General features: G+C 55.9%; 4 protein-coding genes across 12 annotated transcripts; 1 reads left to right on the forward strand and 3 right to left on the reverse strand.

Moving 5' to 3' along the window:
• On the reverse strand, nt 1-7,417 carry supt5h (SPT5 homolog, DSIF elongation factor subunit). 2 transcript variants are annotated; one of them, XM_061281448.1, is made up of 30 exons: nt 7,260-7,417; nt 6,930-7,032; nt 6,225-6,375; nt 6,070-6,138; nt 5,891-5,902; nt 5,750-5,819; nt 5,590-5,658; nt 5,202-5,267; nt 5,079-5,109; nt 4,903-4,971; nt 4,582-4,833; nt 4,401-4,490; nt 4,270-4,340; nt 4,085-4,190; nt 3,715-3,805; nt 3,506-3,642; nt 3,217-3,372; nt 2,945-3,091; nt 2,706-2,852; nt 2,491-2,616; nt 2,309-2,399; nt 2,127-2,243; nt 1,885-1,987; nt 1,694-1,800; nt 1,477-1,582; nt 1,197-1,355; nt 906-1,074; nt 567-764; nt 400-495; nt 1-318 (listed from the first exon to the last, which is right to left on the reverse strand). In XM_061281448.1, the coding sequence occupies exons 2-30, from the start codon at nt 7,011-7,013 to the stop codon at nt 178-180; spliced, it is 3,231 nt and encodes a 1,076-aa protein (XP_061137432.1). In that variant the 5' UTR covers nt 7,014-7,032; nt 7,260-7,417; the 3' UTR covers nt 1-177. The 2 variants fall into 2 exon arrangements, with proteins under 2 accessions (XP_061137432.1, XP_061137433.1); XM_061281449.1 differs by lacking the exons at nt 6,225-6,375; nt 6,930-7,032; nt 7,260-7,417 and having other exon boundaries at nt 5,891-5,933; nt 6,070-6,129.
• Nucleotides 7,418-7,703: 286 nt separating this feature from the next.
• Nucleotides 7,704-8,330, forward strand: triap1 (TP53 regulated inhibitor of apoptosis 1). Its single transcript, XM_061281465.1, has one exon. The coding sequence runs from the start codon at nt 7,840-7,842 to the stop codon at nt 8,062-8,064; it is 225 nt and encodes a 74-aa protein (XP_061137449.1). The 5' UTR covers nt 7,704-7,839; the 3' UTR covers nt 8,065-8,330.
• Nucleotides 8,331-8,541: 211 nt separating this feature from the next.
• On the reverse strand, nt 8,542-10,978 carry il15l (interleukin 15, like). 4 transcript variants are annotated; one of them, XM_061281461.1, is made up of 4 exons: nt 10,134-10,978; nt 9,708-9,755; nt 9,110-9,247; nt 8,542-8,857 (listed from the first exon to the last, which is right to left on the reverse strand). In XM_061281461.1, the coding sequence occupies exons 1-4, from the start codon at nt 10,365-10,367 to the stop codon at nt 8,741-8,743; spliced, it is 537 nt and encodes a 178-aa protein (XP_061137445.1). In that variant the 5' UTR covers nt 10,368-10,978; the 3' UTR covers nt 8,542-8,740. The 4 variants fall into 4 exon arrangements, with proteins under 4 accessions (XP_061137445.1, XP_061137448.1, XP_061137447.1 ...); XM_061281464.1 differs by having other exon boundaries at nt 9,708-9,752; nt 10,606-10,977; XM_061281463.1 differs by having other exon boundaries at nt 10,606-10,977.
• Nucleotides 10,979-15,767: 4,789 nt separating this feature from the next.
• plekhg2 (pleckstrin homology domain containing, family G (with RhoGef domain) member 2) lies at nt 15,768-26,000 on the reverse strand. 5 transcript variants are annotated; one of them, XM_061281454.1, is made up of 18 exons: nt 25,838-26,000; nt 23,420-23,499; nt 22,714-23,144; nt 22,131-22,231; nt 19,957-20,023; nt 19,670-19,716; nt 18,921-19,071; nt 18,611-18,742; nt 18,347-18,529; nt 18,168-18,260; nt 17,705-17,791; nt 17,264-17,297; nt 17,032-17,130; nt 16,855-16,956; nt 16,391-16,634; nt 16,184-16,291; nt 15,999-16,121; nt 15,768-15,933 (listed from the first exon to the last, which is right to left on the reverse strand). In XM_061281454.1, exons 2-16 carry the CDS (start codon nt 23,472-23,474, stop codon nt 16,267-16,269), a joined length of 1,851 nt encoding a protein of 616 aa, XP_061137438.1. In that variant the 5' UTR covers nt 23,475-23,499; nt 25,838-26,000; the 3' UTR covers nt 15,768-15,933; nt 15,999-16,121; nt 16,184-16,266. The 5 variants fall into 5 exon arrangements, with proteins under 5 accessions (XP_061137438.1, XP_061137436.1, XP_061137435.1 ...); XM_061281452.1 differs by lacking the exon at nt 25,838-26,000 and adding an exon at nt 24,270-24,478 and having other exon boundaries at nt 15,999-16,118; XM_061281451.1 differs by lacking the exon at nt 25,838-26,000 and adding an exon at nt 24,270-24,478.
• Between the last annotated feature and the right edge of the window lie 260 nt (nt 26,001-26,260).

The raw sequence follows: 26,260 nt of genomic DNA on the forward strand, positions 1-26,260 counted from the left end.
CCATGTGGCCTGTTTCATACTTTATTGACATGCGCGCGTGACTCAAATCTGACGGCGCTGGTAATAATTGTGCTGATGAACTAAGAAAAAATGAAAAACGAGGAAGAACAAAAAGCAGCATTTGGAGGAAAAGCGTCACGTGACAGCTCAACACAAATGGGTGTTTCTCTTACGGCCTCAGTGGCCCAGACATCCCAGGAACCGCAAGTTGAGGATCATGAGTTGGTTGTCCAGAACTTTGCGCACGATGCCGTCGTCTCCGTCGATGCTCAGCAGGGTGCCCGTGGCCTCCCGGTGCTCTCCCAGTATCACCTTCACCTGCGGGCAGACACAGCGCTCAAGTACGAGCGGCCGGCCGAGCCGAGCCGGGCCGGGCCGGGCCGGGCCGGGCCGGCTTACCTTGTCGTTCTTGGTCGGCGTGACGGGCTCCAGGTGCTCGCCGCTGACGCTCACCACCTTCTCCGACTCCTGCATGAAGACGGAGCACATGCCGCCCTGCAAAAGACGCCCGGGCTCGGTCACAAGTCTTTCCTCCGAATGAAACGCTTGCTACGGTGAACTCTCACCGTGACGCTGCGGATGACTCCCGTCTGTCCCATCAGGTCCATGAAGGAGTCCTTGACCCGCACGAGAATGTCGGTGGTCACCCAGTCGCTGCCGCCCTGCTCGATGTTGGAGCCCGGCGTGTGGGGGTTGTAGCCGCCGGGAGATGGCGCTCCGGGCGTCATGGGGCTGTAGCCCACCGGACTCGGACTGGGGCTGGCCTGTGGGACGATGCGTGATCAAAGACGGTCAGACAATGATCAGAGAGCTCAACTCGTAAGCCGACGTCTCGCGTTTGCCGTCGCCATCTGACAGCCGCCCGTCGAGTCGGTCGGGTCAAGCCACGGAGAGAGAGACGTTACCTGGTAGGCCATGGGGGACGGCGTAGGGTGGTAGCTGGCCGGAGAGTGGGTGTTCTGGTAGCCTACCGGCGAGGGCGCCACCTGGTGGTAGCTCTGAGGACTAGGACTGGGCTGGTAGGAGCCTTGGGGGGAGGGCGCGGTGTAAGGAGAATATTGCTCCGTGTTGTACCTGCACGGGCACACAAGGTGGAACACAAGGTGAGGGGAAAAATGGAAGCGTGACAATGTGAAAAAGGGGAACAAAACAAAGACCCACTGGGGCCGCCGCCGCCTTGGCGAGATTCCACTTACATGGCAGGCGTGCCCGGCGTCTGAGGGTTGTATTGATTGTTGACCTGCGGAGATGGTACTTCCGGGTAACCTGGCGTCTGGGGGTTGGGGGTCCCCCCGTAGCCCTGAGGCGAGGGCGATGGCTCGTCGTCAAAGCCAAAGTCGTACTCCTCGTCGTTCCTGCAATGTGAACATTTTGCGCATCGGCACAAGGCGAGCGATTGCCCCTGGCCCGGCCTGGCCTGGCCAGCAAAATCTCAATTGCAGCTATTTTTGGCCCAAACTTGTGTGTGGGCTTCACCTGGACGGCGTGTTGGGGTTATTGGGGTCCCAGGCCCCGCTCTGGCCAGGCGTCCTGCTGCCATCGTGCAGCGGCGTCTGCGAGCCGCTGTGAGGCGTACGGCTCCCTGTTTGGCAGAAAGCGGGACGAGGTCGCGGTACGAGGTCGGTTTACTGTATTGCTCATGTCGCCTTCTTGGCTTTCTGATGACTCCAAATCATGAAGCGCCATCGCTCACCGTCATGCAGCGGCGTCTGAGAGCCGCACATGGGCGTCCGGGAGCCCGAGCCGTACATGGGCGTGCGCCCGTGGGTGGAGGTCATGCCGCTGTGTTTCTGCGCACCCCTGCAAAGCAGAGAGTGGCCAAGCCAAGCCAAGTGTCAGCGAGGCTGACGCACGGTTCAAAAGTAAAAATGACGGCTGGCTTGCATGGTGGTCAAGCGCTGTCTGTCCACGGAGATGGTCTGACAGGTGGAGTGGAGCTCCACTCTGGCCGTGGACTCTGTGGCGTCCTTCACCACACCGATGTAGCCTGGCCAAAGAGCGGACGGACATTAGGGCGTAGGAAAACGCAAAACCACATGAAAGGGAAAAATGAAAAACGTATTTTCTTTTTTTGCTTTGCAACGGATTGGGCGTGACCAACTGAAGCTGATGGGGTGGGCGCTTACCTTTGTATGGACCCTGCGAGATGCGAACGGTCTGACCAATCAGCTCGTTGTCCCGTCGTCCTCGGCCCCGCCCCATGCCGCCTCCTCCTCCTCCTCCTCCTCCTCGCTGTTGAGCACCTGCGGGGCGAGCGGCGGCATCAGACGCGAGGCCTCGGCTCGGCTCAGCAGCGGGCGCCGCTTACCACCGCCGCCGCCGCCGTGATGCACGGGGCTGCTGATGCGAGGGCTCATGGGAGCAAAGCCGCCCACCGTGAAGTTGGTCACGTCTCTGGGCTGAAACACGGCGCCGTTGTTACTATGGAAGGAGCCTCCTTCCGCCTCGGATCGCCGACGACCGCTTTTTCCCAGATCCAGAAGGACTTACCTTGGAGCCGCCGGCCAACACCAGGTGGCGTGTCTTGCAGACAAACATCCCTCCGTTCTCCACCAGCTTCTTGCAGTGCAGGAAGGCGAATCCTCGGAAAAGGTGGCGGATCTCGCCTTCGCGGCCCTGCGGGTGGGCGAGCGCACACGCGTCTCAACCGGAGGGAGCGCCACCAGACTCGCCGGGCAAAGCCAGCCAGTCCCGAGCGCTCTTACCGAGTGCGGCCCGTCGATGACCTTCACGATGTCTTTGACGTGGATGTTGTTCTCCTCCGAGTCCAAGGCCACGGCAAAGCGGTTGTCCTTCTTCCGGTTGACCGCCTGGTGGCGCACCGTCAGCACTTTGCCGTGCATGTTGAGGACCTGCCGGAGGACGAGCGGCGTGGTGCGGGGCTCAAGCGTGGACCGAGCGTGCGAGCGTCGCTCGCGGTGGTGCTTTACGCCTGGCGCCTCACCTGGAAGGTTTCTCTCTCCAGCCGCACGATAACGCCCACCGTCTGCGGGTCCAGCTGGACCAACTCCCCCCACTCGTGCTGCCCCCCCGCGTCTACGCCAGACGCCGTTTCTGAGCAGAGCTGCAGATCTCTGGGCAACACCTTCAGCTGCAGGCAGGCAGGCAGGCAGGCAGGCAGGCAGGCAGGCAGGCAGGCAAAAAAAAAAAAACACAAAACACACAGACAATGAAATCGGAAATCCAGACGGCCGACACGACGGACCGAGGAGCTACCTCGTGCATGGTGAGATCGGAGAAGAGGATGACAAAGTTCTCCTCTACGCGTACGATGAGGCCCGTGTCGCCTTCGTATCGGCCGGCGATCACTTTCACGTGGTCGCCCATTCGGAAATATTTCTTTAACTCTTGAGCTGGAAACTCCAGGGGGTCCTAAAGTGAAGACAATAAAGGTCTACTTCTTCCAAGTGGACATGTTGAGAGCCAACATGAGCAGTGGGGTCAGGAAGAGCACAGCACGCAGGCTGCAAATCAGGAATGAAGCTTTCTCAAAAGAAAGGCGCACCTTGAGGTCTTCGTGTTTGGGCATGATGGTGATCTTGTTGCCGTCCACGCTGAGGATCTTCCCCTGCAGGTTGATCAGCTCCCCCTCGCACACCTCCACGTTGTCGCCCGCCTGCAGGTTGTGCTCACGCTCCTTGCCTGCAGAGACACAAACTGCTTGCGGCAAAGCCAACGCACACACATCTTCGAGCAAACGAAACGCACGCCAACCTGATTCGCTGACCACCTCCAAGTCGATTCCTTCCGGCTGGTCTTCAAACTTCTCCAACTCGGACAGTGTGGGCTTCACGCCATCTGTGATCTGTCAGAGGAGACATGCACACGCGCGCACGCACGCACATTTTTCATTTCCATATGAAAGCAGAGTGATTGGTCCAGAGGCAGGAAATTTGCGGATTACACAAAACAGCTCGTAGCAAGCCTTAACCTCCATCTTCTCCAGTTAGGCCTTGCAATCAATGAGGCAATTATCAACACAATAGTTACTCTTAGTTGGGTTAAAAATGAAGAAAAAAATGGAGCAACCGATTACGATTGGAGTCACGCGGAGCGCGCGCGCGCTCGCTCGCTCGCTGCTCACCACTGCCGACATGGCGAAGCTCTTGAACAGGAATCCTTTGCGGCTGTAACGGTTGCCTTCGAAGATCATGAAGTCGCCGTCGTGACTGACCTCCCCGCCGAGCGACCTGTCAATCAAACACGCAGGTGTCACTACGACATACACGGACGGCAGGTGGGCAGGCGGGCGGCAGACTTGGTGCGGACCGGATTTTTTCTGCATCAAAGAGCCTCTGAGCGGGCCTCTTGAACTTCTTCCTCTTGGCATACCAGTCTTTCTGCAGACACGCAAGGAATCGGACAAAGCACTAATGCGCGTGCACGTGCCAGCCACCTACCAAGCTCATCTTGGCTTTGATGCGGTCCAGTTCGATGCGAGGGATCATTTTGAGGGAGATGGTGTTCTGGCTGGGCTCAACGTAGTCCACCTGGAGGGAGAGCAAAGCACACAGATACACCCACCGTCTTATCAGTCACAGGCCTCAACTTGCACAAACAATGTGGTGCGCGACGCGTTACCTGCGCGATGTCTTCTTTGTACAGGCCTCGTTTGAGCCTGACCCAGGATTTGGGCTTCAGGTTGGTGACCTCTTTGACCACCTTGAGGACATCCGTCATCTCCTTGATGGGAACCATCTGCTGCTTCCACAAGCCCATGCGAAGGTTCCCGATGCCCTCGATGGCAGCTTTCACGTGCGTCTGCTTGTAGGACTCCACGTAGATGTAACCTTTCACGTGGTCCGGGGCCACCACCGACTTGATCTGGAGCGGCTGCGAAGGCCGAGCGAGGGCGGGTCAGCGGCTTCCCACTCGTGCCCGGCGTTCCGACGAGCTTCTTACCGTGTCCGTGAACTGATAGGCGATGAACTTCCTCATCAGTGCGATGGCGGTCGCCCTCTCCTCTCCAATCTGTGAAGACGGGAGGGAGCCCATGAGCAAGTGTGTGCGTGTGTGTGTGTGTGTGCGTGTACGTGCGTGCGTGCGTGCGTGCGTGCACACGCGCGTAGGAATCGCACCTTGCACTTGACAGTCCACAGATTAGGATCCCTGATGTTGACAAATGCAGCGGAGCAGTTAGAACACGAGGCGATTGCGTGAGCTGGGCGCCGCCGCAGTTTGCGAAAGCGGTGTTTACATACTTGACACCCGGAAGAAGCTGCTGCTGGGTGATGTCGTCAGAGAGCTCCTCCGACCCTCCCGAGTAGCTGCACGCCACAGAGGAGGATGGCATTTGGAAGATTGATGGTTTGCACATTTACCGAAGCCAATAGCTGCAACGGCTTTTGAAGGCCCTTCAGCTGAAGACAAGAAACTAAATGGGGACGAATATGGGCTCGCCGCAACTTAAGGTTTCTTTCCGCTCATTTCTGACGAAAAGCCTGATTTGGGATTGCAGCGTTTTCACCCGACAAGTATTTCAGAGGCCACTTTGTGGGCAAAGCCGCCGCTCCTCCAACATGAACAAAGAGAGCTCGGCGGTGAACTCTCCTAATCCTCATTTGGTCAGAGGAATCCAGAAATACTCACTGCTCCACTCCGGAGGACTTGGCGTACTTCCTCATGTAGTATTCGCCCAGCTCCTCCTCTCGAGAGTCCCTGCGCACGCCAAACAGGCAAATCTGTTCGCAGCCGTTCATCACCTAGTGGCAACGCCGCAGCCCAATGGCAAAAACGGCCTCGCTCTCACCTCCAGAGGTTCTGGAGCCTCCTGGAACCCGAGTGGTCGTCATCCAGGACCACGTGGTCGATGTTGGACACTGAAAGCAGGCGCTTGGCGTCACCCCCGACGACGTCAACAAGTGTGGCGCACGCCAACACGGCCACTTACCTTCAGCCTCCTCTGTGCGAGAGGAGGAGAAAATAGAATGTCACTAAAGTAGAATGAGGAGATTGGAGGCAGGTTGGGTCACACAAAGCATGATGGCAGAAGAACAGCGCAGACATTGATGGCCACAGACCGGGAGCAGACTTAGCAGCAGTTGAGCCGCTACTAAAGAGAATTCGCACCTTTCTCCAGGATGTCCTCCGCTCCTTCCCCCCATTGGTCTTCTTCATCCTCATCCTCGTCGTCCACATCTGAGAGGAGAAACAAGAGTTGAGGTCTTGTGGGAGGAGAAAGCTTGATAAAAAAAGAATCATAACATTCAATCGAGATTTTGTACCGGCTTCGTCCAGGATGAAGCCTCTGTGACGTGGCTTCTTCCGAGGACGGTCGTCGTCGTCCTCTTCCTCCTCTTCATCATACTCATCATCCAGGTCCTCACCTTCCTCCTCAGCCACCTTGTCGCTCCCCACGGGGCTGGCCGGCTCCTCCTGAATGCCAACGTGAATGAATTTCGTATGACCTGCTTGACACGCTATCTACGAACGAGGGCTGGAAGAGTTTAAAAAAATAAAAAATCTAACTGCAATGCTTGTATGCTCACTATTGCATTGAGATTTCAGATTTTCAAAAGCCTCTTCCCATGTGTTTTGGAACAAACAAAAAACTAATATCATCCGTATTCTAATGAACCACATCAGGTCGTAACCCTGCAAAACAATGTTTGCTAATGGTACCTGCAATTTAATTCACATACATTGTATCAGAAATACATTTATTTAAAAAATCAATGTGGCACTGACAATTGTGGAAAAACATGGTTTGTTGACAAACATTGCCGTAGTAATAATACAACGTGGGTTCCCAAACATGAAGAGCAGAGCGTGACGACAATCATAGTTATCGTTTCGACCATAGTTGTGCAGGGGGAATCAAGGCAAAAGAGGCACGCGCACGCACACGCACGCACACAATCTTAAAGAAGGAAAGTCCGGCGCCTTGGTTGATGTGTCAATGGATGGCATTAGCATTAGCACGAGCCTACCTCATTCTCCACCTCTTCGGCTTCCCCGTCGCTGCTGCGCTCGCTTTGGTTGTCGGAGAAGTCGCTGTCGTCGCTGTCAGACATGTTTTAGGGCGCCGCGTGACTGCAGGAGCGCAAATGAAGACAAACATCAAGACAACCTCGAAGACAAACATCAAGGCAACCTCGAAGACAAACATCAAGGCAACCTCGCTCTGCTGCCCGCTGCTGTGCTAAAGCTAAGCTAACATCCACAGGCCTAGCCGCGCATAGCCAAGCGATGTTGACTTTGGCGCCAGCGGGACATTTCTAAACGACGACCCGCTCTCGGGCTTCACAAGTTGTGCGTACCGTCTTCAGCTGATCGCTTGGGGCTGAGACAGAACAAGCCCAAATGAAAATGATCGCCTTGTTTCGCGGTCGTCGTTCGCAGCCGCTGGAATCAATCGCGAAAATTCGGGGGATCTGGCCAATCTCGCGAGGGTTCGGGCGGCTGCAAAGGAGCAAAGAAAGACGTCTCACTTGGAACTTGTGATGGAGGCAACTCGATGTTGACTGGATGGCTCCAGCAGATACCAGACACGATGGAGCCATCTGATATGAACCCGAGGGGATGGTGGGCTTGCAAAAACAACAACAACAACGGCAAATGACACCTATCGAGGTTTTCTTTTTTCAATGGGTGTCTACTACGATTATTATTTTTGGGTGTCTATGATACGCGCTTTTTTGGGTGCCGCAGTAAACGAAGGAGTAAGCGGTCTTTCTCCTCAGGGGATCTTTGTTTGAATGTGACGTCATACGTCGAGGTCCCAGGTCGCGTCTCGTGACGTGAGCGCAGCATAAAGTCTGTCTCGAGCGGCTTGTTTGTTTTCGTGGCTTATTGTGGGCATTTCTCTCTCTCGCTCTCTCTCTCTCCGTCGCTCGAAAGATGAACAGCGTGGGCGAGGCTTGCACGGAGCTCAAGCGGGAGTACGATCAATGTTTCAACCGATGGTTCGCCGACAAGTTCCTGAAGGGAGAGCGAGGCGCCGAGCCGTGTGCGGACAGCTTCCGGCTGTACCAGCGCTGCGTGCAGAAGGCCATCAAAGACAAGGACATCCCCGTGGACGGCCTGGACTTCATGGGTCCAAACAAGGACAAGCCCGATGGCTGAAAAAGAGACGAGCCCCCCTCCCAATAACAACACTGCGGCTTCCTATCGGCGGTCGGACCTGATCAGATGGCGGCGGCGGCGGCGGCGGCACACTTGCTCTTGTTTTTCTGTCCTCACAACGACGCCGCTGGCGACAGACAGAAAAGTCACAGTTCGGGACTAGACGAACATTGTGGGATGGACCTTGGGTTTTATGCCGAATGCTCGCCAAATGGCAAAATCTCTTCAAAGTGTTGCATTTTGGGGGGGGGGGGGGGGGGGGGAGCAAGCTATTTATGAAATAAAGGGAACGCTATTTGAACAAGCTATTTTCCGTGACATGTCATTTCACAATATATCGATTTACCTACTTGTCGGTTGAAAGGTAATCATTGAAATTTTCACATGATATACTCCAGGGTACTGACTTGCGCATACCCCGCCGAACGAACTGGCTGAGAAAGAATGGTAGTTAAAAAGAGATGCCAGCAGACGACGAAGAAAAAGAACAATATATTAGTTGATAGAGATACTGCTGATGAAATAGATGCGTTCCGAATAATATCGTCGTGGGACATGAGGAGTTGCTAAACCAAAGAGACGCACGCCAGCCAGTCAGTCCATTTGCTGTCCGAAAGAATTCCCTTGGGAGATTTGCAGTGCCATGGCAGCAAGTGCCTTGTAGCTGACAGCCGTTTCAGGCAATGGCACTAAAAGCTGAGTTGATGCCCTCCAAAATTCTTTGAAGTTCCTTCAAGAAGTGTTGGACGTTTTCTTCTGGATGGAGCTCACACGGACCACACGCTGACTGGTTCTGTAAAAATTGGCAATCCAAAAAACACACACACACACACACACACACCCCAAAAAGGGAGGAGCTTTTAGGATTTTGCGCGTCTTGGTGGTGACCATGTTGGGAGGGGCATGGTTCTCATCAAACTAAAGGCGTAGACATTGAAAATGAATTTGACTTTGCTTATTTCTCAACTGAATTTCATAAGGTTAACTTTTGTCGTATGTATAATATATCCGCACAAATGCATATCATCCTTTCTTGGCCGCTTACCTGGTTGTGAGGACCATCTTCTAAGAACTTGAGGCCCCGTTCCAAATTTTTCAAAACGTTCCCTTCACTTCGTTCCCACTCTGTGACGAGAACTCGGACTTCTGCAGAGAAGCATTTTAGGGTGTCCTTGGGACACGTCTGACAAAACAAGAAGAAGGAGAAAAAAAAAGAAAAACAAAGATATATATGTAATGATAATAGTAACAACAAGAAGAGGGAGGTGTGTGACGTCAACAGAGTACACAAAGCACAGAGCGTATAGCCTCGGGAGGGATGCTAATATTTTCATTTTCTGTGTTAAAAAAATACAGAGGTTTTATTCTTTTACTAAGCCCAAACAAATACATCTTGGAAAGAAGTACCTAAATATTGTTAGAAAAAAAAGCATACAAAAAAGTTTCAGGAAAATAGAAATGATTAGATGACAAATAACAACATATCATATTATGATCTAAACGATCTAATGATAAGTTATTGGAGGTTAAAAACTACATACAGTGAGCGACACTCAAGTTTCGCACCTTGGAGTAAACGTCATTCAAATGTGAGCGAGAGAGAGAAAAAAAAAGACGTCAAACAAATAACATGGCTGTCGTACCTTGTAGTCGCTCCAGGTCGGGGTGTACAACTTGCAATCTGAGCACTGCTGACACACACACAGATGACGTGATTAGATGATGACACACTCTGTGCTCAGTCACTTGATTAGGTCGAGCGGCTTCAGATATTTTGGTATCGCCAAATCCATCATGGTGACTTTTGATGTCTGTCTGCCCCCCCCCCCCCCCCCCTATGTATTCCAAAATGAAAAACAACGAACAAAGTCAAATATACACCGGCCTTGCGCAATACATGGGCAAGTTTTAAATTAAGTTGAATGTAAGGTTTAGGAATGGATACAAATGGAGTTGATTTGTTCAAATCTATATCTGATGCGCTTTGGGCAGCGAAATAATGAGCAAAGACAACATGCATTGGGTTCGAAATTGGACCGAGCCAGGCAGGAAATTGGGTCCATTTGTACCGAAGCGGCGTCGTCCCTGAGCAACTCCTTCACGTGCTCCATCAAGTCCAAACTGGGCATCGCGCGCGCCCCGCCGCGCAGCAGACAAGCCAGGATCAAAACGCAAACGGTGACGACGAGCTTGGCAGCCGCAGTCGCAGCCCTAGTCGCAGCCGCAGTCGCAGTCGCAGTCACAGGCCTTCCTCTCGTAGGCATGTCATCCTCGTGCTCCTCGCCAGCAAGGAACGCCAGCATGCGCCCGAGGCGAGGCGATGCGATGCGATGGGAGCCGCCGCGAAAGCTGCTCGCTTGTGCCCGCTCGCTCGCTTCTCGTTCCTTGCTCACTCGTTCGCTCTTTGCTCGCTCGCTCCTTGCTCACTCGTTCGCTCTTCGCTCGCTCTTTGCTCGCTCCTTGCTCGTTCGGTCGTTCGCATGATAGGCACGCGCACCAAACGTCATGGAGCGGCCGTCGAACGGCGTCGGACTCTGGCACCTGTTCGTCCGTCCGTCTGTCCGTCCACATGTGAGCCGTCCGTCTTTGCTCTCCCGCTCGCTGCCGTTGTTGTCAGCTTTTACCTTCTTGGCTTTGGCTCTCTCCCTCCCCTTCTCATGCCCTCCTTCTGCTTCTCGGCCTCGGACGGACGGACGGACGGCAACGCCCTCTTTCCCAGCACGCAGCGCCCGTCTTTTTCCCGAATGGGAAGCCCAAGACGCGCAGCCAGCCGAGCTCATTGGTCGGCAAGCATGCAGCTTGCAGCATGACTAAAGCATCCATCCTTTATGTAATCTTATTTCATTACTTGGCTGAACTTTTTTTTTCTATTCCTTCCAGTCCAACGGACCGGACCGTCCGACCGCTGGAGCCGTACTGTAGCTTACGTTGCCTTAGAAGACGACGAGGAGAGAGAGAGAGAGAGAGAGAGAGAGAGAGAGAGAGAGAGAGAGAGAGAGAGAGAGAGAGAGAGAATGAAAATGACAAGAACGGCAAGGCGCTGCTGTAAGCCACCGCTCACCCCCAGATGCTCACAAGCCAAAACGCATTTGAATTGTAAAAGCGCTTTGGTTTTCACCCACGTGAGGGAATCCAATCGAATGGAAACCCATGGTTCCGCTGTGAAATGAGGCACGTAGTACTTTATTGCAAAGAAAGAGTGGGACGGTGCCAAGGAAAAAGCGCAACACAATAACGGTGCCACCGGGGAGATTTTCTTCATTTGCCAGTCAATGGCGTTGCCAGCAAACTCAAATGTGAAGTCGACTTTTGGAAATATTCCCTCGCCGTCAAAGCAATTCCAGGCACGACTGAATTGTGCTGTATTTCCTCCAACTGACAAAGATGTTGACAAATTGGAGGCTGACATTTGAGCCCCGCCCTGCTGTGCCTAGCATCTCAGAGTTCGTCAATAAACAATACAATGACTACAAATGGATGGTTAGCAATAGCACAAAATACCTAATCCCAATTTCATGTTGGTACGCAACACAAGTGTGATTGAGCACTGCATTTGTCGGACAGACAACCTGTTTTTTGCTTTGTTTACACCAAGATTGCTTTCTTCCCTCTCCGGGTTCAACCACAGGTGGCGAAGAGCCGCTTGAAAAATACGCAGAGTCGCTGTGCCGGTTTTTGCCGCCCGTCCGCATTTTCCACATGCCGCGCGTCTTTTTCACAGCTGGCTGCAGTTGTGAGGAAGCGCAGAAGCGACAATGTTCACGCTGACTCGTCTGGCCGTGGGAATTTGTCCGCCCGCCGCCGCCGGCGCCGCCGGCGTCTGGCTCACGCTCACGTGGGCCGTGCTGAAGGAAGTGATCCGACCACTTCCGGCGATCTGCAAGTTGACGGTGGTGGCGTAGCTGGCGCGGCGGGCAGAGGGCGCGCAGACGGCGGCCCGCGGAGGCGAGCGGGCCCGGCGCGTTTGCAGAGGAACGTCCTGAGGCGAGGATGGCAGGGCGCGGGCCCACTTGGCCTCCGGGCCCACGTAGGCGCAAATCAACTGGCTCCGACAGCTCCCTTCTTCCAACTCTGCATCTGGCCAATCCGTTGCCAGCGCCGCCGTAGTGGACTGCGGGAGGGAGCTGAGGCGACAAGTGGGGCTGATGCTGCTGGAGGTGCAGAGGAGCCCCGGCGGACTGCTGCAATGCTCTCCAGCAACGTCACAAGAGATTGGTGACTCCGGAGGGCAAGACGGTGAGCGTCCGCTCAAAGCAGACTCATGGCCGCCTTGGGCCCAGGAGCCGTCGGACCTGCGGAGGCCGTGAGCTTTGTCGGGGTGAGGGGACCCGGTGCGGGAAAAAGTCCCATTCTCCTGAGCGGAACAAGATGACAAGGAGCGAGTGAGGGAGCCAACTTGGGGATTCCTGGCTTTGGGCGTCGCCGCCGCCGCCGCCGCCGTGACACTGCAAGTCCAAAGTGGCACACCCGTCATTTGAGGGCGTGAGGAGGACCATGCGTCAGCCATCTTCAGAGTTAGACCTAAGGTGGTTGGGGAACCTGCGCCTGGAGTCTGGGGGGGCTGGCTTGCCCTGGCAGAGCCAGGGGGGGGCGAGCAGATGCGCGTGAAGGGAGGGGGCGGGCTCGCCGCCGCCGCCGGAGAGGACTGCACGCTTGCGCAAAAGGGTCGCGCCATGCGATTGTGCGACCCAAAGGAGAGAGCGTCGACGGTGTTAGCCAACTGCGCCTTGGCTGGGCCGCTTTCACTCCCAAATTCACCGTGCCGACTCGCTCGCAGAAACGGGGAGGAAGGACGAGAAGAGTTGGGCGAATGGTAGGAAAAAGCCCAGTCCGCAAAGGGCGACCTGAGGGGGGATGGAGGATAGCCACCGTTCCCATCCAAACAGGCCGCTCGCCAAGCGGACGGCGGACGGGAAGACGGCGAGCGCGCTGCCGAGGGAGGACTTTGCAGGGATGAGCTTGGCGCCGGCCGCCCGCCGCCGCCGCCGCCGTTCTTTTTTGACAACGTTTGACTGATGCAGGAGGCGGCCAAGGATCTTGTGAATGCCGACAAAGATGCGGCAGGAGAGGAACCAGGCGCGGACGGAGCGCAAGAAGGTCCCGCTCCTTTGGACAAACTTTGGGGAGGAGCGGCCCTCTCGGAGGAACTCCCGACAGGCCTCGAAGTCTCGTCTTTCTTTGCTAAGGGGGCGGGACGAGACGGCGGAATCACGGCGAAAGGTGACACGCTGGCGGACGGGCGGGGCTGCGCCGCCCAGGGTGGAGAAGCGCTAACGGCAGAAGCGCGCCACGAGACAGGGGGCGATGTTGCGCGACGGGAGTCCTCGTCAGGGACGACGGGACTGGACGTCGCCGACGGACGGAAGGCGCTCCGGGGTGGAGAGCAGCGTGCCGAGAAGAGGGGCAGGCTGCTGGGCCGTCCCGGATTCTGCTGCTCTGATTTCCTGTCGTAGACAATGTTCATACGTTTGTCAAAACCGGGCTGCCCGCCCCGCCCCGCCATTTGTCACCATTGACTTTTGCTTGACAAACGATCAGACTTACCCGGCGCCGAAAGGGACCTCGCCGGTATGGGCTAAGTCCGACGGCAATCCCGCCAGACGCTCACGAGACGTGGGAGGGACGTGTGGCTCCGGGCCGGATGACGACGGAGCGGCTCCCTCTGGCGGCGCTCTCTGGAATGTTTGCTGGGGAGCTTTCTGAGCGTCTGGCAAAGACGTTCCTGGCGGCCGGCTATTTGACGGACTCTGGGATTTGTCCACGCCGGGCAAATCCCCTTTGCTCGTACGGTCGGGCCGGTGCGGCGCAGCTGCCGAATCCTGTTTGGATTGCTGCTGCCGAAGCTGGGAAAGCTTCCGAGGCGGACTGGAGTCTTTCAGCGCCGCCGCCGCCGCCGCCGCCGCCGTGTCTTCTCTCAACTCTGACCTAGACACCACAGCCGTGAGAAAAAGGTCACGGGCCTCAGGAGCAAAGCTAGACCCACCGGATGGAGCGGATGATGTGTCACATACCCGAGGCACGTTCTGGCTGATCTTACGGACTGGAGTTCTTCATCGGGTCCGCCGCGGTTGTGTTCTTTCTTTAGCGCCGTGATGAAGTCCCTGGGCCTGGAGAGGCTGAATCCTCGCCACTCCAGTTGACAGGCAGAGTTTGCCTCTTGGCCGCCGCCGGGCAGCGCCGCCGCCGCTTTCAGCACACCTACCAGAGAAGACGGGCCTCATGGATATGGGTAGCCGCGGCAGACGAGAAAAGGTTTGAAAAGCAAGACGTACCGCTGGGTTCTTTCGGATCCATTTGAAGCGGGCTGCAGCGCCGAACGCTCGGTTCTTCCCCATCCCTTTTGGCCGGGGCGCTCGGGTCCTCCCGGCTCACGGCGGCGCGCTCACGGTTCTTGCCGTCGGGCTGGGTGCGCTTCTGGCGCTCACGCAACATCTGCTCTTTAGCAGAGCTGTTCTCGTCCCGGGCTTCGGTCGGACACAATCGTTGCGATTGGTTCCGTCGGTGGCATTTGGGTCCGGCCTGGGCACGGATCGGAGCGTCATCCGTCCCGTCCGGCCTCCGTTGGGTTTGAGGCCTCGTGTGTCCGGAGAGCGAAGGCGCTGGGCCTTCGTCTGCTTTTTGCCGCAAGGGCACCTTGGCGGCGCTGGCTTTGAGACTGTACATAGTGGCCAGAGTTTGGACTTTGCTCAGGATGCGCTCGGAGTTGTGCGCCAGCCAGGGGTCGGCTTCAAATAAGCCGATTGCCGTGATGTCGGCGGCGGCGAGCGTGCCCTCAAACAAGGCCCGCTTGGTGGAGACCGTCCGAGACGGTCGGCAACCTGGTCTCGCTGCCGTGGGACTACCGGTGGCTTTATGTTTGCCTCGAGTCCGAGCGGAGCTCGTTTGAAGACACGGCGGCGGGCTCGCTGGGTGACTGCCTGAGGATTCTTTGGGACTTTCCTTGCCTTCTTCTTCTTCTTCTTGTCTTGTCTTCTCTTGTTGTGTACTGTGTGGTCCCTCTGGAGGCCATGGCCCGTCATCTTGGTCTGCTCCTTGGTTTCCACCGGCCGCCCGGATTTGCTTTTGGGCCGGATCGGGGCCGCTCGAGGGCAGATGGGCGGGACCCTCGCTTGGATTGTCAGGGTCTTCCATCCGGGTGAAGATTGGTGACTTCTCGTCGCCGTTTCTGTCTTTGGCTTCCAAAAGCACCGGGCTTGAATGCACGTCGTCCACATTTCCATGAGGAGAATCTTCCACAAGTGCGGGAGAAGCGCTCTGGAGACGGTGAGCGCTCTGCGTTTGAAGAGCTTCGTTCCCTTGGTTGTCATTTGGCAAAGGCGGGGGCGTCGCCGGCACCGGATGGTTCACCGGTCCGGTGGGACTGGGTGCAAAAGGGCTGCTCCTTCCAGACGTCTGCTCTTCTTCCTCTCCGGCATCTTCCTCCTCTTGTAGCTCAGCTGCTGCCTCATAATAACTTTTGATTTTTTCAATGATCCTCTTGTCACGCTCGGCGCCCGGTTCGGGCTCTGCGCTGGGGCCGTCATCCGGATGGCCGGAGGAATGGCTCGCCGCCTCCTCCCGACCACGCGCCTGGCCGTGCTCCAGGATGGAGACGGCGGGAGGACTTTCTGTTTTGTGTGGCTCGCCTTCTGATATTTCGCCGACGTCAGCGTTTGCTTCTGATTCTTCCGCTGAACGCAGCAGCCCGTTTTGCGGCCTCTCCCTCATTCGGACCTCACTTCCATTCGGAGCGCCGGCGGCGCTCTGCTCTTGGGCGTTCTGGCAAGTTTCCGCTTCCTCACGGAGCGCCGGCGGGGGCAGCGGGCAGGTGAAGTCGCTTTGGCGAGGTGGCGGCGACTCGGCCCCGGGCTGATCCGGGAGCTCCTCCTCCTGAGAAGAACGCAAAGGCCCGTTGAGCTCGGCGCCGGCTGGCGTCAAGCACGAGGTGGGCTCACCGCAAAAATCAGTCCCTCCCTTGCTCGGCTTTGGTTGATCAACTCCAGGATCTCCTCTGTGATGGACAGAGTGGGGGGAGCGCAGAGTGCGACCAGATCCTCCTCCTCCTCCTCCTCCTCCTCCTCAAGACGAGAGTCAAGGTGCGTCAAGGACAGTCAGACTTGAGTTCCGACATGAGGCTCACCTCTCGCTCCTGCCGGCAGAGGACAGAGGAGTCCGGCGTGCCGCCGCCGCTTCCCGCCACCGAGTTTAAAGCGTGGGCCCGCTTCAGCTCTCCCTCGCTGTCGGCTCGCTGGGAAGGAAAGACGCACGGACGGACGGACAAGGCTGGTCACTACATGCGTGGGCTGACGCTCACCCGATTGAACAAACAGAGGGGACGTTGTCTCACCTTCGGGCCTGCCGGGAGACGTCGCGTGAGGATGATGGGACGGGACGGGTCGGTGCGCAGCGGAAAAGAACGTTAGCTAGCGCAACACCGCGGCTAAGCCAGAGCGAGAGCCGCCCGGGGCCAGCTTTGGCCAATGTGCAGCAATTGAAAAGCCACTTGGCAAAAGGTTGCACCTTTGCATTGAGCCCATTAGGAATTTGCTCACCGTGAGGATGAAATGCCGCTCGGATGTCCTTGGCTGGAGCTGAAAGACAAAAACCTTTGCTTGACTTTTTGTGATGACCTGCATGGGAGATCTGGTGACATTGTCAAAGAGTGGACGCCTGCCGAGCCTCTTTAACATGTACTTTTCAGAATGGACTTTTGATCTCCGGCTTAATACGGTCATGCACGGTGACATTTGGAGAGAGAAAAGTGGACGTGAACGTCTCCGACCTGCTCTTTGGGCATGCATGCGTACCTACCCGACCGTCTCCTGGTGCGTCTGTAGGGCAGATTGGCCTCCAGCAGCAGCGGCAAACTCTTCCTGCTTTTTTCAGGCGTCAGCGCGAGCATGGCGGGTGGTTCTGCAAGGTCACGCAAAACATCCGCGCAATTGACTTCTCTTTCTGCAAAGGGACGAGCCAGCGCAAGTTCCACACCTGAGCGCCGTCGTCCTCGGTGATAAGGGGGAACGTCGTCCGGTCGCGGTGAAGCCCAAGGAAGCTTTGCGGGGCGCTGGTGCTCAAAGTGGTGGGCTGCTGGCAGACGAGGCGCAAAGCTTTCAGACTCGGTCGGACGCAAAGGATTTGGCAATAATCGCTGAAGGCTCGCCAGCCGTTCTGACGTCTTGCGCACGCGTGTGCGCGGTCGCGCGCGCGCGCGCTCACTCACACTGACAAAAGTCGTCTCCGAGGACCTGCCTGGCCTGCAAAGCACAATCGCAAAAACAATCGCAATGTTACCAAAAAATTGTGGGTAAAGACGAGCGAGAGCATGGGGAGCTTCAAAGAGATTTTCACATTCTTTCTTTTGATTTCTTTCATGCTTCTCGAGAAAGAGGGGCGGTAGTTGAAGCTCAACTTTGACCAAGTTCAGTCCAGACGAGACGGGACGGGACGGGACGAGCATGCGTGCCTACTTGGGCCACGTCTACACTGGCGTCTTTTTTTTCCTTTTTTGTTTTTCTTTCTCCGGCTTGCTCACAACACGAGGGTGTAGCTACAATAATGACCAGCAGGGGGCAGCAGAAGCCAACACAAAACTACTCGCGCGCTTGGGCAGCCATCCTTTTTGCCAACCGACGGACGCGCTCGTTCTTTCTCGCCAGCCAACCTTGTGCGGAAGAGAAGCCGGATGATTTTCGATGATGAGTTTGTTGAGGTAGTGAACCCACAGCCTCTTCTCCTCCATGTTCTTGGTCTGCAGTCAACAATGAACAACAAACACCATGAAGGCAAGAGCAGCCAGCAACACGCGTTGAAGGAAGGAAGGAAGGAAGGAAGGAAGGAAGGAAGGAAGGAAGGAAGGAAGGAAGGAAGGAAGGAAGGAAGGAAGGAAGGAAGGAAGGAAGGAAGGAAGGAAGGAAGGAAGGAAGGAAGGAAGGAAGGAAGGAAGGAAGGAAGGAAGGAAGGAAGGAAGGAAGGAAGGAAGGAAGGACGCTTTGGGGTGCTCTTGGCGCACCAGCAAAAGTCCAAAGCAAGCCTGCTTTGAGCCCAACGGGCAGCAAAAGTACACGCTGGCTCATTTTGGGCAAAGTTTGGAGATGCCTCCCTACTTGAAATGAATCTTCCTTCACCTGGACAACGTGCTGCCGTTTGGGAATCATCAGGTCGGACACTCGGAAACACAGCGGGTCCTTCAGAGTGTCTGCCAGCAGGAGGTTGCAGCACTGGGCAAAAAAGGCAATTGACAAACTCAAGTGGCGGCGGCGGCGGCGGCGGCGGCGGCAGCGCAAGAGAGGGAACTGCCGCTCACAAAGATGTGCGTGCTGTAGACAAAGCGCTCGGCACGCTTCTTGGCGATCAGCAGCATCTTGTCAAACAGGAAGAAGGCGCGCTCCTTCTTCACCCGCTGGACCTTGAAGGAACCTTCCAGAACCAGCTCGCCAAAGCCGCTCAGGTCGGGACCGCTCCAGTTCACCAGCAGCGACGCAATTTCCTGGGGACACGCGCTGGCTCTGTGGGCTGGAGTCGTCCAAAAAGCCCCAACCCAACCTCCCTCCCTCCCTCCCATACGGACCTGCAAGCGGACGGCGTGCTCCTGCTTCCTCTTCATGTCGTTGATGTACCAGGCCACCGCCGTCATGGTGATGATGGCGTCCTCCACCACCTCGTAGCCCGGGTCGCTCTTGTCCAAATGCTTGGCGAGTTCCTGGGAGCAAACGTACCGGTCGTTTGGGCCAAATTGCGCAACGGGACGCATTGCCGTGCAATTGCGCATCTACGGCACTAGGCGGCAGTGCGGCTCGCATTCATTTCTTTTCAGGCTGGCAAAGTTTCAATCTTGTCAAAAAGCCGTCTCCTTTGTTCTAAGGTGGGCGATGAGTTACCTGCAGGAGGAGGTGATACTTGAGGATGCGCTGCACGGGTTTCAGGAGGTACGTCTCCAGCGGCAGCGAGTGCTTGAGGGTGGCGCGTCGCTCGTGGAAGAAGCGGACCAGGCTTTCGTTCTTCATGCACTCCCTCAGAACGGACACCGAGCTGCAAATGGAAGAAGCACTCAGCTTTGGATTGATGACCCCCCCCAGCCCCCCAAACCCACAAAAGAAAATAGCAGCCCCAAACATTTGTTCTTCTCGGCTCCAGTTGAAAAGGAAGTCAAGCAGGCCTGAAATGCTGCCTGGATTTTTTTTTGCCTCCCCAAAAGCATCTGACCTACTTTCTGGTTTGGTTTTTTCCTTAACTGAGGCAGGAAGCAAAGAAGCAACCAAGGCGCCTGTGTGTGTGTGTGTGTGTGTGCGCATGTGCGTGAGTGCAGCACACAACTAAGACTGTGTTCCTTGAAAGAGGACAAAGGAGATTTTTGGGTAAGGCGTCGTCAGACGGCTGGAGCGCAGAAGGACATGACTTGAAATGCAAGCACAACACCTTCCTTCAAACAATCGTGATCAGCTCACACATTTCACAAGCAATCCCGGCGGACTAAGGCTTGCGAGGTGTGAAGAAGGGATGACGTTGCAGCCGGCCGGCTTCAACAACGAAGCAAATGGAAAAATGGATGGAAGATGACGTGGACCTGCTGGCCGTTTGCCAGACTACGCAAGACACACACACACACACGCACGGACGATGTACTCACTTGGGGTAGTTCATGCAGTACAGCGTGTAGATGTCAAAGGCTTCACTCTGTGAAGGCAAAATTGGGTCAGCAAGATATGCTCTTGACTTGATGTCTATCTCTCAGACTTTTTGCTAGCACTGCCACACACACACACACACACACACACACTCAAAAGACTTTTTACAGGGTGTTGGTCTGATCTTCAGCAGTGGAAGTTCAACAAAGTGACGTGTGTGTGTGTGCGAGCGAGTAAATGACCTGTTGGTTGCATTGGCACGCACACACACGGGGCACCTGCTTCTCACCCTTTCCACAAAGCAGTCGGCGATGGCGGCGGCATGCCGGCTTCTCTCCAAATCCTCCAGCAGTTCACTGCGGAGAGAGACGGACGCCAGACCAGGTGAGAAGATAGCCTGGCCTCGTCACACAGGCGAGGGGCGCCGTTGTTTGTCACCGACCCAAACTCGATGTTTTTTTTACACATGACTTTTGGATGCATAGCAAGTTGAAGGTGGGGCGCTGAACCTTCCTCCCAAATCAGATAGGCAGCGAGTGAGTCGGTCGGTCGGACTCCCTGCACTCGGACTGGAGCGGATGTTGTCATGGAAACGTGACATTTTGCTAGCATTTTGCGCGCCTCGTTCTCCCCCTCTTGCCCCTTGCGCTCCCTCTTCTGGCGCCAGAAGACATTTTCAGGGGGAGGGTGGACGCCGGGACCTTGGAAAGGTCTGCCTCACGCTGTGGAGCGGAGCCAACCAAAGGCAAGCGGGCTTCATGCACTTTTGGAGAAGCAAATCAACATAACACCGCACCAGACCAGACGAAAAGAAAGCAAAACGGAAGCTGAGACAAAACTTCTTTGAACTCTGTCCGGCGCACCGAGTCAAAGAAAGTCAACAATGTTCGCTATGTGCAGCAAAGCTTACACAACACTTGACTGTGAGCGTGCGAGCGTGCGAGCGTGCCTCCACCTTCCTCCACGCCGTCGCCAGCGAGAAAATGATGGGACGCAAGTTTATCATTTACGTGACTAAAAGAAGACAAATTGCAACCTTGGAGAAATGAAAATGGCTGCCGGCACTCGCTTAAGTATACAGTGTGTGCGTAGGGGCGGGGGGGGGGATGGGGGGGATCATGCTGCTCCAAGTTCCTGCAGCAACGCTACGCATGGCAACATGCACCAGACGTACGTGTCCACATCAAGTCAACATGAGGCGAGGCGAGAAAACAAGAAGAAGAAAGCAAACAAAAAGAAAAGAAAGGAAAGGAAAGGAAAGCATCTCATGGACACAATCAGAGAGCATGGAAACAAAAGCAAGTTACGGGATGACCGAGCATGCTCAAAACATTCCTTCGGCTCAAATTACGTTGTACGCGCAGCCGCTGCATGCTTTTGGCTGGCCGGCATCTGGCAGTGCCTGCGTGCGTGCGTGCATGCGCAATGTGGAAGGAAAGCAAGAAATGAGGTCAAACTGTTTCCTGAGCAGGAAGCCAAAGTGAGGTGTGTGTGTGGGGGGGGGGGCTGGGGTTCTACTTGAAGCTTGTTAGCTGCTGGCTTGTACAGTGCTCTCATCAATTCATTAAGTTGAACTTCATTACACAGATGCGAGTGCATGCACGCACACACACACACAGACACACACACACACACGCACATTCTCCTTTGCTGGCTCATACAAAAACTTCCCATGAGAACGCAGGGGCAGGAAGTCTGGAAGGAATGAAAACTTTGTGTGTGTGTGTGTGTGTGTTTGGCCTCACACATGCGTGCTTTTGTCTGTGTGTGATTTATGGGAGTGTGCGTGCATGTGCGTGTGTTTGCTGGCACTGAGCGTAAAAAGAGAATTCTCAGCAACTGAAATGGGGGGAAATTCAGCGTGGCTGCATTTTGAACAAACTAGAAGACTTGCTTTCCTTTCTTTCCTTCCTTCCTTCCTTCCTTCCTTCCTTCCTTTTTTGATGACGGGAACTTTGCGTCCCGGCGGGAGCGGAACCCGAAGAAAAGCCGCCGGCGCCAGCTTGGCCGCCGCGCTCCTGCCTGGCTCCGGCCCGGCCTTTCCATCTTATCTGCTGTCAGCGCCAAAGCGTTGCCACAAGACGTTTTTTCCACCATCTTGTCCAACGTCAGATGCAAAAACTCCACGTGACCCTCTTCTCCTTTCAACACGTTTGCACATTTTTCACTGGGGGGGGGGAACATCTGCGCCACCGCCGCCGCCGCAGCGCTTCTGCTCCGTCATCTCAGAACGATATGAAGCAGCTCGAGCGGAACCGGCCCACTGCAAACCGGGCCTCTAACTGGACTGACAAAACATGACGCACGCACGCACTTTCAAGCATTCCGGCGAGCTCCTCCCATTTTGGGACGGCCGAGCATTCAACCGCACACAGCGTCAACGTGAGGCCGCTTTGCACCCATGTGGGACCAACTTATGGCTGTCAGTGAGGACCGTTCCTCAGCGCCGGCCGGCCGGCTTACCTGTTGAACTCGTAGATGTCCTCGATGTTGCAGAACAGAGCGCTGACCTGCTCCGGGTTGACGGGAAGCGCGGCGCAGTCGATGATGCAGCCCAGGTAGTCCTGTGCGCAACAAAACGAGCCCATCAGCAGGAGGCCCAATGCGCTCACTTCAGTAGGTCAATTTGGAGCGAGCCGCAGCCAAGTTGCGGCCCCAAGGCGACAGCGGACGCGTGAGGTCACGTGACCCCGCCTCGCTCGCACGCACACGCTGATGTTTGAATAGCGTGAGCCGTGTTCCACTCTGCGCCTCGTCTTTCCTCCCACCCTCACTCAGACACCTGACACTCACTCACTCACTCACTCACTCACTCACTCACTCACTCACTCACTCACTCACTCACTCACTCACTCACACACACACACTCAGTGGCTTACTATGGCAGTTGGTTCAAATTCCCAGCGAGCGTGACATCATGTAGCTTCAATCAAATCCAGATTTCAAGCAGACCACAAAAATGGGGGGGGGGCTCTTGGGCTTTCTCCCAAACGACTCCGAGCACGGAACCCAAATGATCATTTGGTCGGTCGGGCCCTTGTCTCACCTCCACGATGCTCTTGAGGTCCCTGACGTAGGCTTGCTCCGTCTCCACGATCTCCATGACAACCCTCTCCAGCCGGGACAGCGGCCTGGGCACGGCGGCGCCCGCCACCAAGGGGGTGAGGTGCAGGCTGATGTCGGAGCCGTTCCTCTCAGGCGGCGCCGAGGCGGCGGCTGCGGCGGCGGCGGCGGCCTCGTAGGCCGGCACGGCGCCGTAAGGGAGCGACGAGGAGGACGAGGAGGACGAGGACGAGGCGTCCTGCAGCGATACGGAGGAGGCGGACGACGACAGCGAGAGCGAGGCCGGCCGCTCGCAGTCGGAGCAGACGCTGTTGACCGACGTGCAGGAGGAGGAGGAGGCGCCCCGCTCGCCCGACGACATCATCCTGCCCATCATCCCGCTCAGCGACGACGCCGACGACGGCCGCTTGGCACCTGCGTGACATTTGCGTGTGCCCCACCGCAACAATCAACAATTCGTCGGCGTCACGGCCTGAGCAAATTCCTCAGACAAAATGCAAACTAGGTCAAAATACGCTCCCAAGTTCAATCGGGTTCACGCGGACGGACCGATGGACAGACCGACGGAATGACCAAATCAATGCCAGAGAGCGAATAGCAAATGGGCCCGCGATGGACGGACGGACGGACCGCTCCGGAGGCCAGGCAAAGCGTCAGACGGCGATCGGGGTGGAAAGGCGCTCGCTCACCTGTGCCGCCGCCGCCGGATGATCTGGAGCTCCCGCGACGCCAACCCTCAGGCATGATGTGATGAGGAACGGGAAGCAACCTGAAGCAAGACACAGGCGCAAGGTGAGGCTTAGGCCGGCGCCGCTTGCTGCCATCGTGTGCACGTGGACCTCCTGCCAGGCCACTGACGTTGGCACGGCTCCAGCCTATTTGCACTCGTCCGCTCCGGTGACAGCATGGCAAAGCAAAGTCGTCTAGCGAAAGCCAAAGTCGCAGAATTTTCGGCGCTTGTGATTGGCTGAGCCCCCGACAGAACACACGCGCCAAGAGCAGCAAAGTGGCAGCAACAATAACAACAATCTCAGCCCAAAATGGTCTCCCAGAAGTGCGCAGGTACCATCAATAAAACTTTTGGATATCAAAAGAGCGGGGGGGAAAGAAAGACAAAATGCCGGCCGGCAGGCGGGCCAGCCAGCAAGCTGCGCAAGAGCAGCAGCACAGCACAGCACAGCACAGCACAGCACAGCACAGCACAGCACAGCACAGCACAGCACAGCACAGCACAGCACTGCTGTTGGCCTGCCTGCTGCTTCCTTTGTGCCCAAAACAACACCGTGACATACGTACACACAGTCGTAAAGTCGCAAACGCTCACAAATATCGGATACGTTAACTTTCCTCCTCATCATCTGCGGCCCGAAATCGTGCCGAGTGACCTGCTCGCACCCTCGCTGCCGCCCCCTGCAGGCCAACCGCAGCCACGTCTGGTCGCCAACAAACAAAGTTTGCGCCATGCACGAAAGGAGCGCACCGAGGCCGTGACCACAGTGCGGCTTCATGCGCTTGCTGCTGCTGCATTGGGAGCCTCACCTGCCTTCCGGACGACGCTTGCCGGCGGCCTCCGCACACGATTCAATGGCCCTCACAGGCGTCAACGCTCAAAAAGCAACCAAAAGCCTCCACGGCGCGCGACCTCATGTCGCCCCAAGTCGCTGGCTGCCCCGGGAAGTCCGCGCGGGCGCCCTGCACGGCGGCTCAGATCCGCTCTGACTGAGCGAGCCGGGGGCGAGGAGGGACGGACGGAGGGACGGATGGACGGAGGGAGGGAGGGAGGGAGGCAGGGAGGGAGGGAGGGAGGGAGGGCCGAGTAAGGGAGGAAGAGTCTGAGCGGCAGAGAGAGCGAGAGAGAGAGAGAGAGAGAGAGAGAGAAACGCCAGCTGCTTGCAAGCAAAGGAAAAGTCATGAGCAGCTGCGCAAAAAGGCAAGCAGGAATGTTTCTCATCTTTGGAGATTTGCTGACATCTTCGCCGTAAATGGCGCCGTGTCTCGCCTTTGAGCTGACTCACAACACAAAGCAGACACACACACACACACACACAAAACCTTGCTCCCAAGTGTCTGACTGACAAAACATGCACCAACTTTGGGGATGCGTGAGTGTGTGTGCACTCCAACAGACGACTCCCATTGACAGACAATGGTGCACTTAAGTGTCTGACAAACATTAGTTGAAGAACCCCCCCCCCCCCCCCCCCCCCCCCCCCCCTACTGACTGTGCGTGGAATCTTGCATGTCATTACGGCCACGATATAACAGGAAGATTAGACATTAGACATTAGACAGAAAGCAACTCTTGAACTCTTTGCCACAACTTGTGGCCCACAAGTCCTTCAGACTTTGGCTGACACACACGTTGGTCATGCTGGTCACTCAAATGGGGTCAGGCAACTTTTTCAACATGCACAAATTCTTTTAAATGCTTTCATTCCCAGCTTGAAAGTGGACAAACACCCACACGCAAAGTATCCAAAGATGTGCAGACAAACACAAACACACGCACACACAAAGGGAAGCTAGGCTAAGCTCAAGTACTGAGCTGGCACTTTTTTGTGTGTTATTCGCCCGACATTCCTGCTACCATTTCCCCGAACGCAATCGCCCTGCACCTCTTTGCAGGGGTTAAAGGTCAGGGAGCAACAAAGGGACAACGTGACCGGGGAAGTGAAAGCAACTGCGGACGGATGCGGTGCTCAACATTTCACATTTCCACCCAAAGCGTCAACGGCGCCAAGCTTCGTCTCGTTAGCTTGCCTTGAGAATCGAAAAGGAGGCGCAGACGTCAGAGCGGGCCTGTGAAAACGTGAGGCTGGCTCATGTGTGCGTGTTTATTTTGCGCTCGTTCCCACGACACCAAATGACCCGCCGGCCCATCCCGGCCCGGCCCGGCCCGGCCTGGCACAGCCCGATTTCCTCTCTTGCTCGCTGGCCTAAAAAGGAGAAAATGTGCTCCAACTGTGGGCTGTGTGAATTTCAATTACGATTTCCGACTGAGATTTGTCTTCCCCCCCCCCCCTCCATCAAGGCTGCGGATTGAAATCGTACATAAAGTGATGGCACGTCACTGCCTCGTCAAGACATGCAAGTTTTCCTCCACTTACCCATGTAAGTGGCGTCCAGCGTCATCGTGTGACGTCGGCTGAATGTCACCTGCTCGTGGGTGAATGATGCGTTCAGGAACAGCTCGCAAATGTACTGCACGCCATGGAGTGCCAATAAGCAGGCATGCTTGCTTGCTTGCTTGCTTACTCACCCAAAGTGATTGGGGCGTGTTATGATGACTTCATTCCAAAGCTTCTGCTTGCTCGTTAATAAAATAATGCCCCCCCCCACATGTATTGACGCCACAGTAGCTTAATACTCTATTTTCGGTATCAACATAAGGTGACCGCACTGCCCTCTTTTGGTTAGTTTGCGCAACTTCAAGTTGGCGTTGGAGCCAAAGTTGTCCGCTGGAGGGCACACTAAATAAGCGAAGGGATTGGGACGCGGATCTTCAAAGAATCCATCAATCAGAGTCTTTC

Source organism: Syngnathus typhle, linkage group LG6 (assembly GCF_033458585.1).
Source record: "Syngnathus typhle isolate RoL2023-S1 ecotype Sweden linkage group LG6, RoL_Styp_1.0, whole genome shotgun sequence".
In the NCBI taxonomy this organism is placed as follows: Eukaryota; Metazoa; Chordata; class Actinopteri; order Syngnathiformes; family Syngnathidae; genus Syngnathus; species Syngnathus typhle.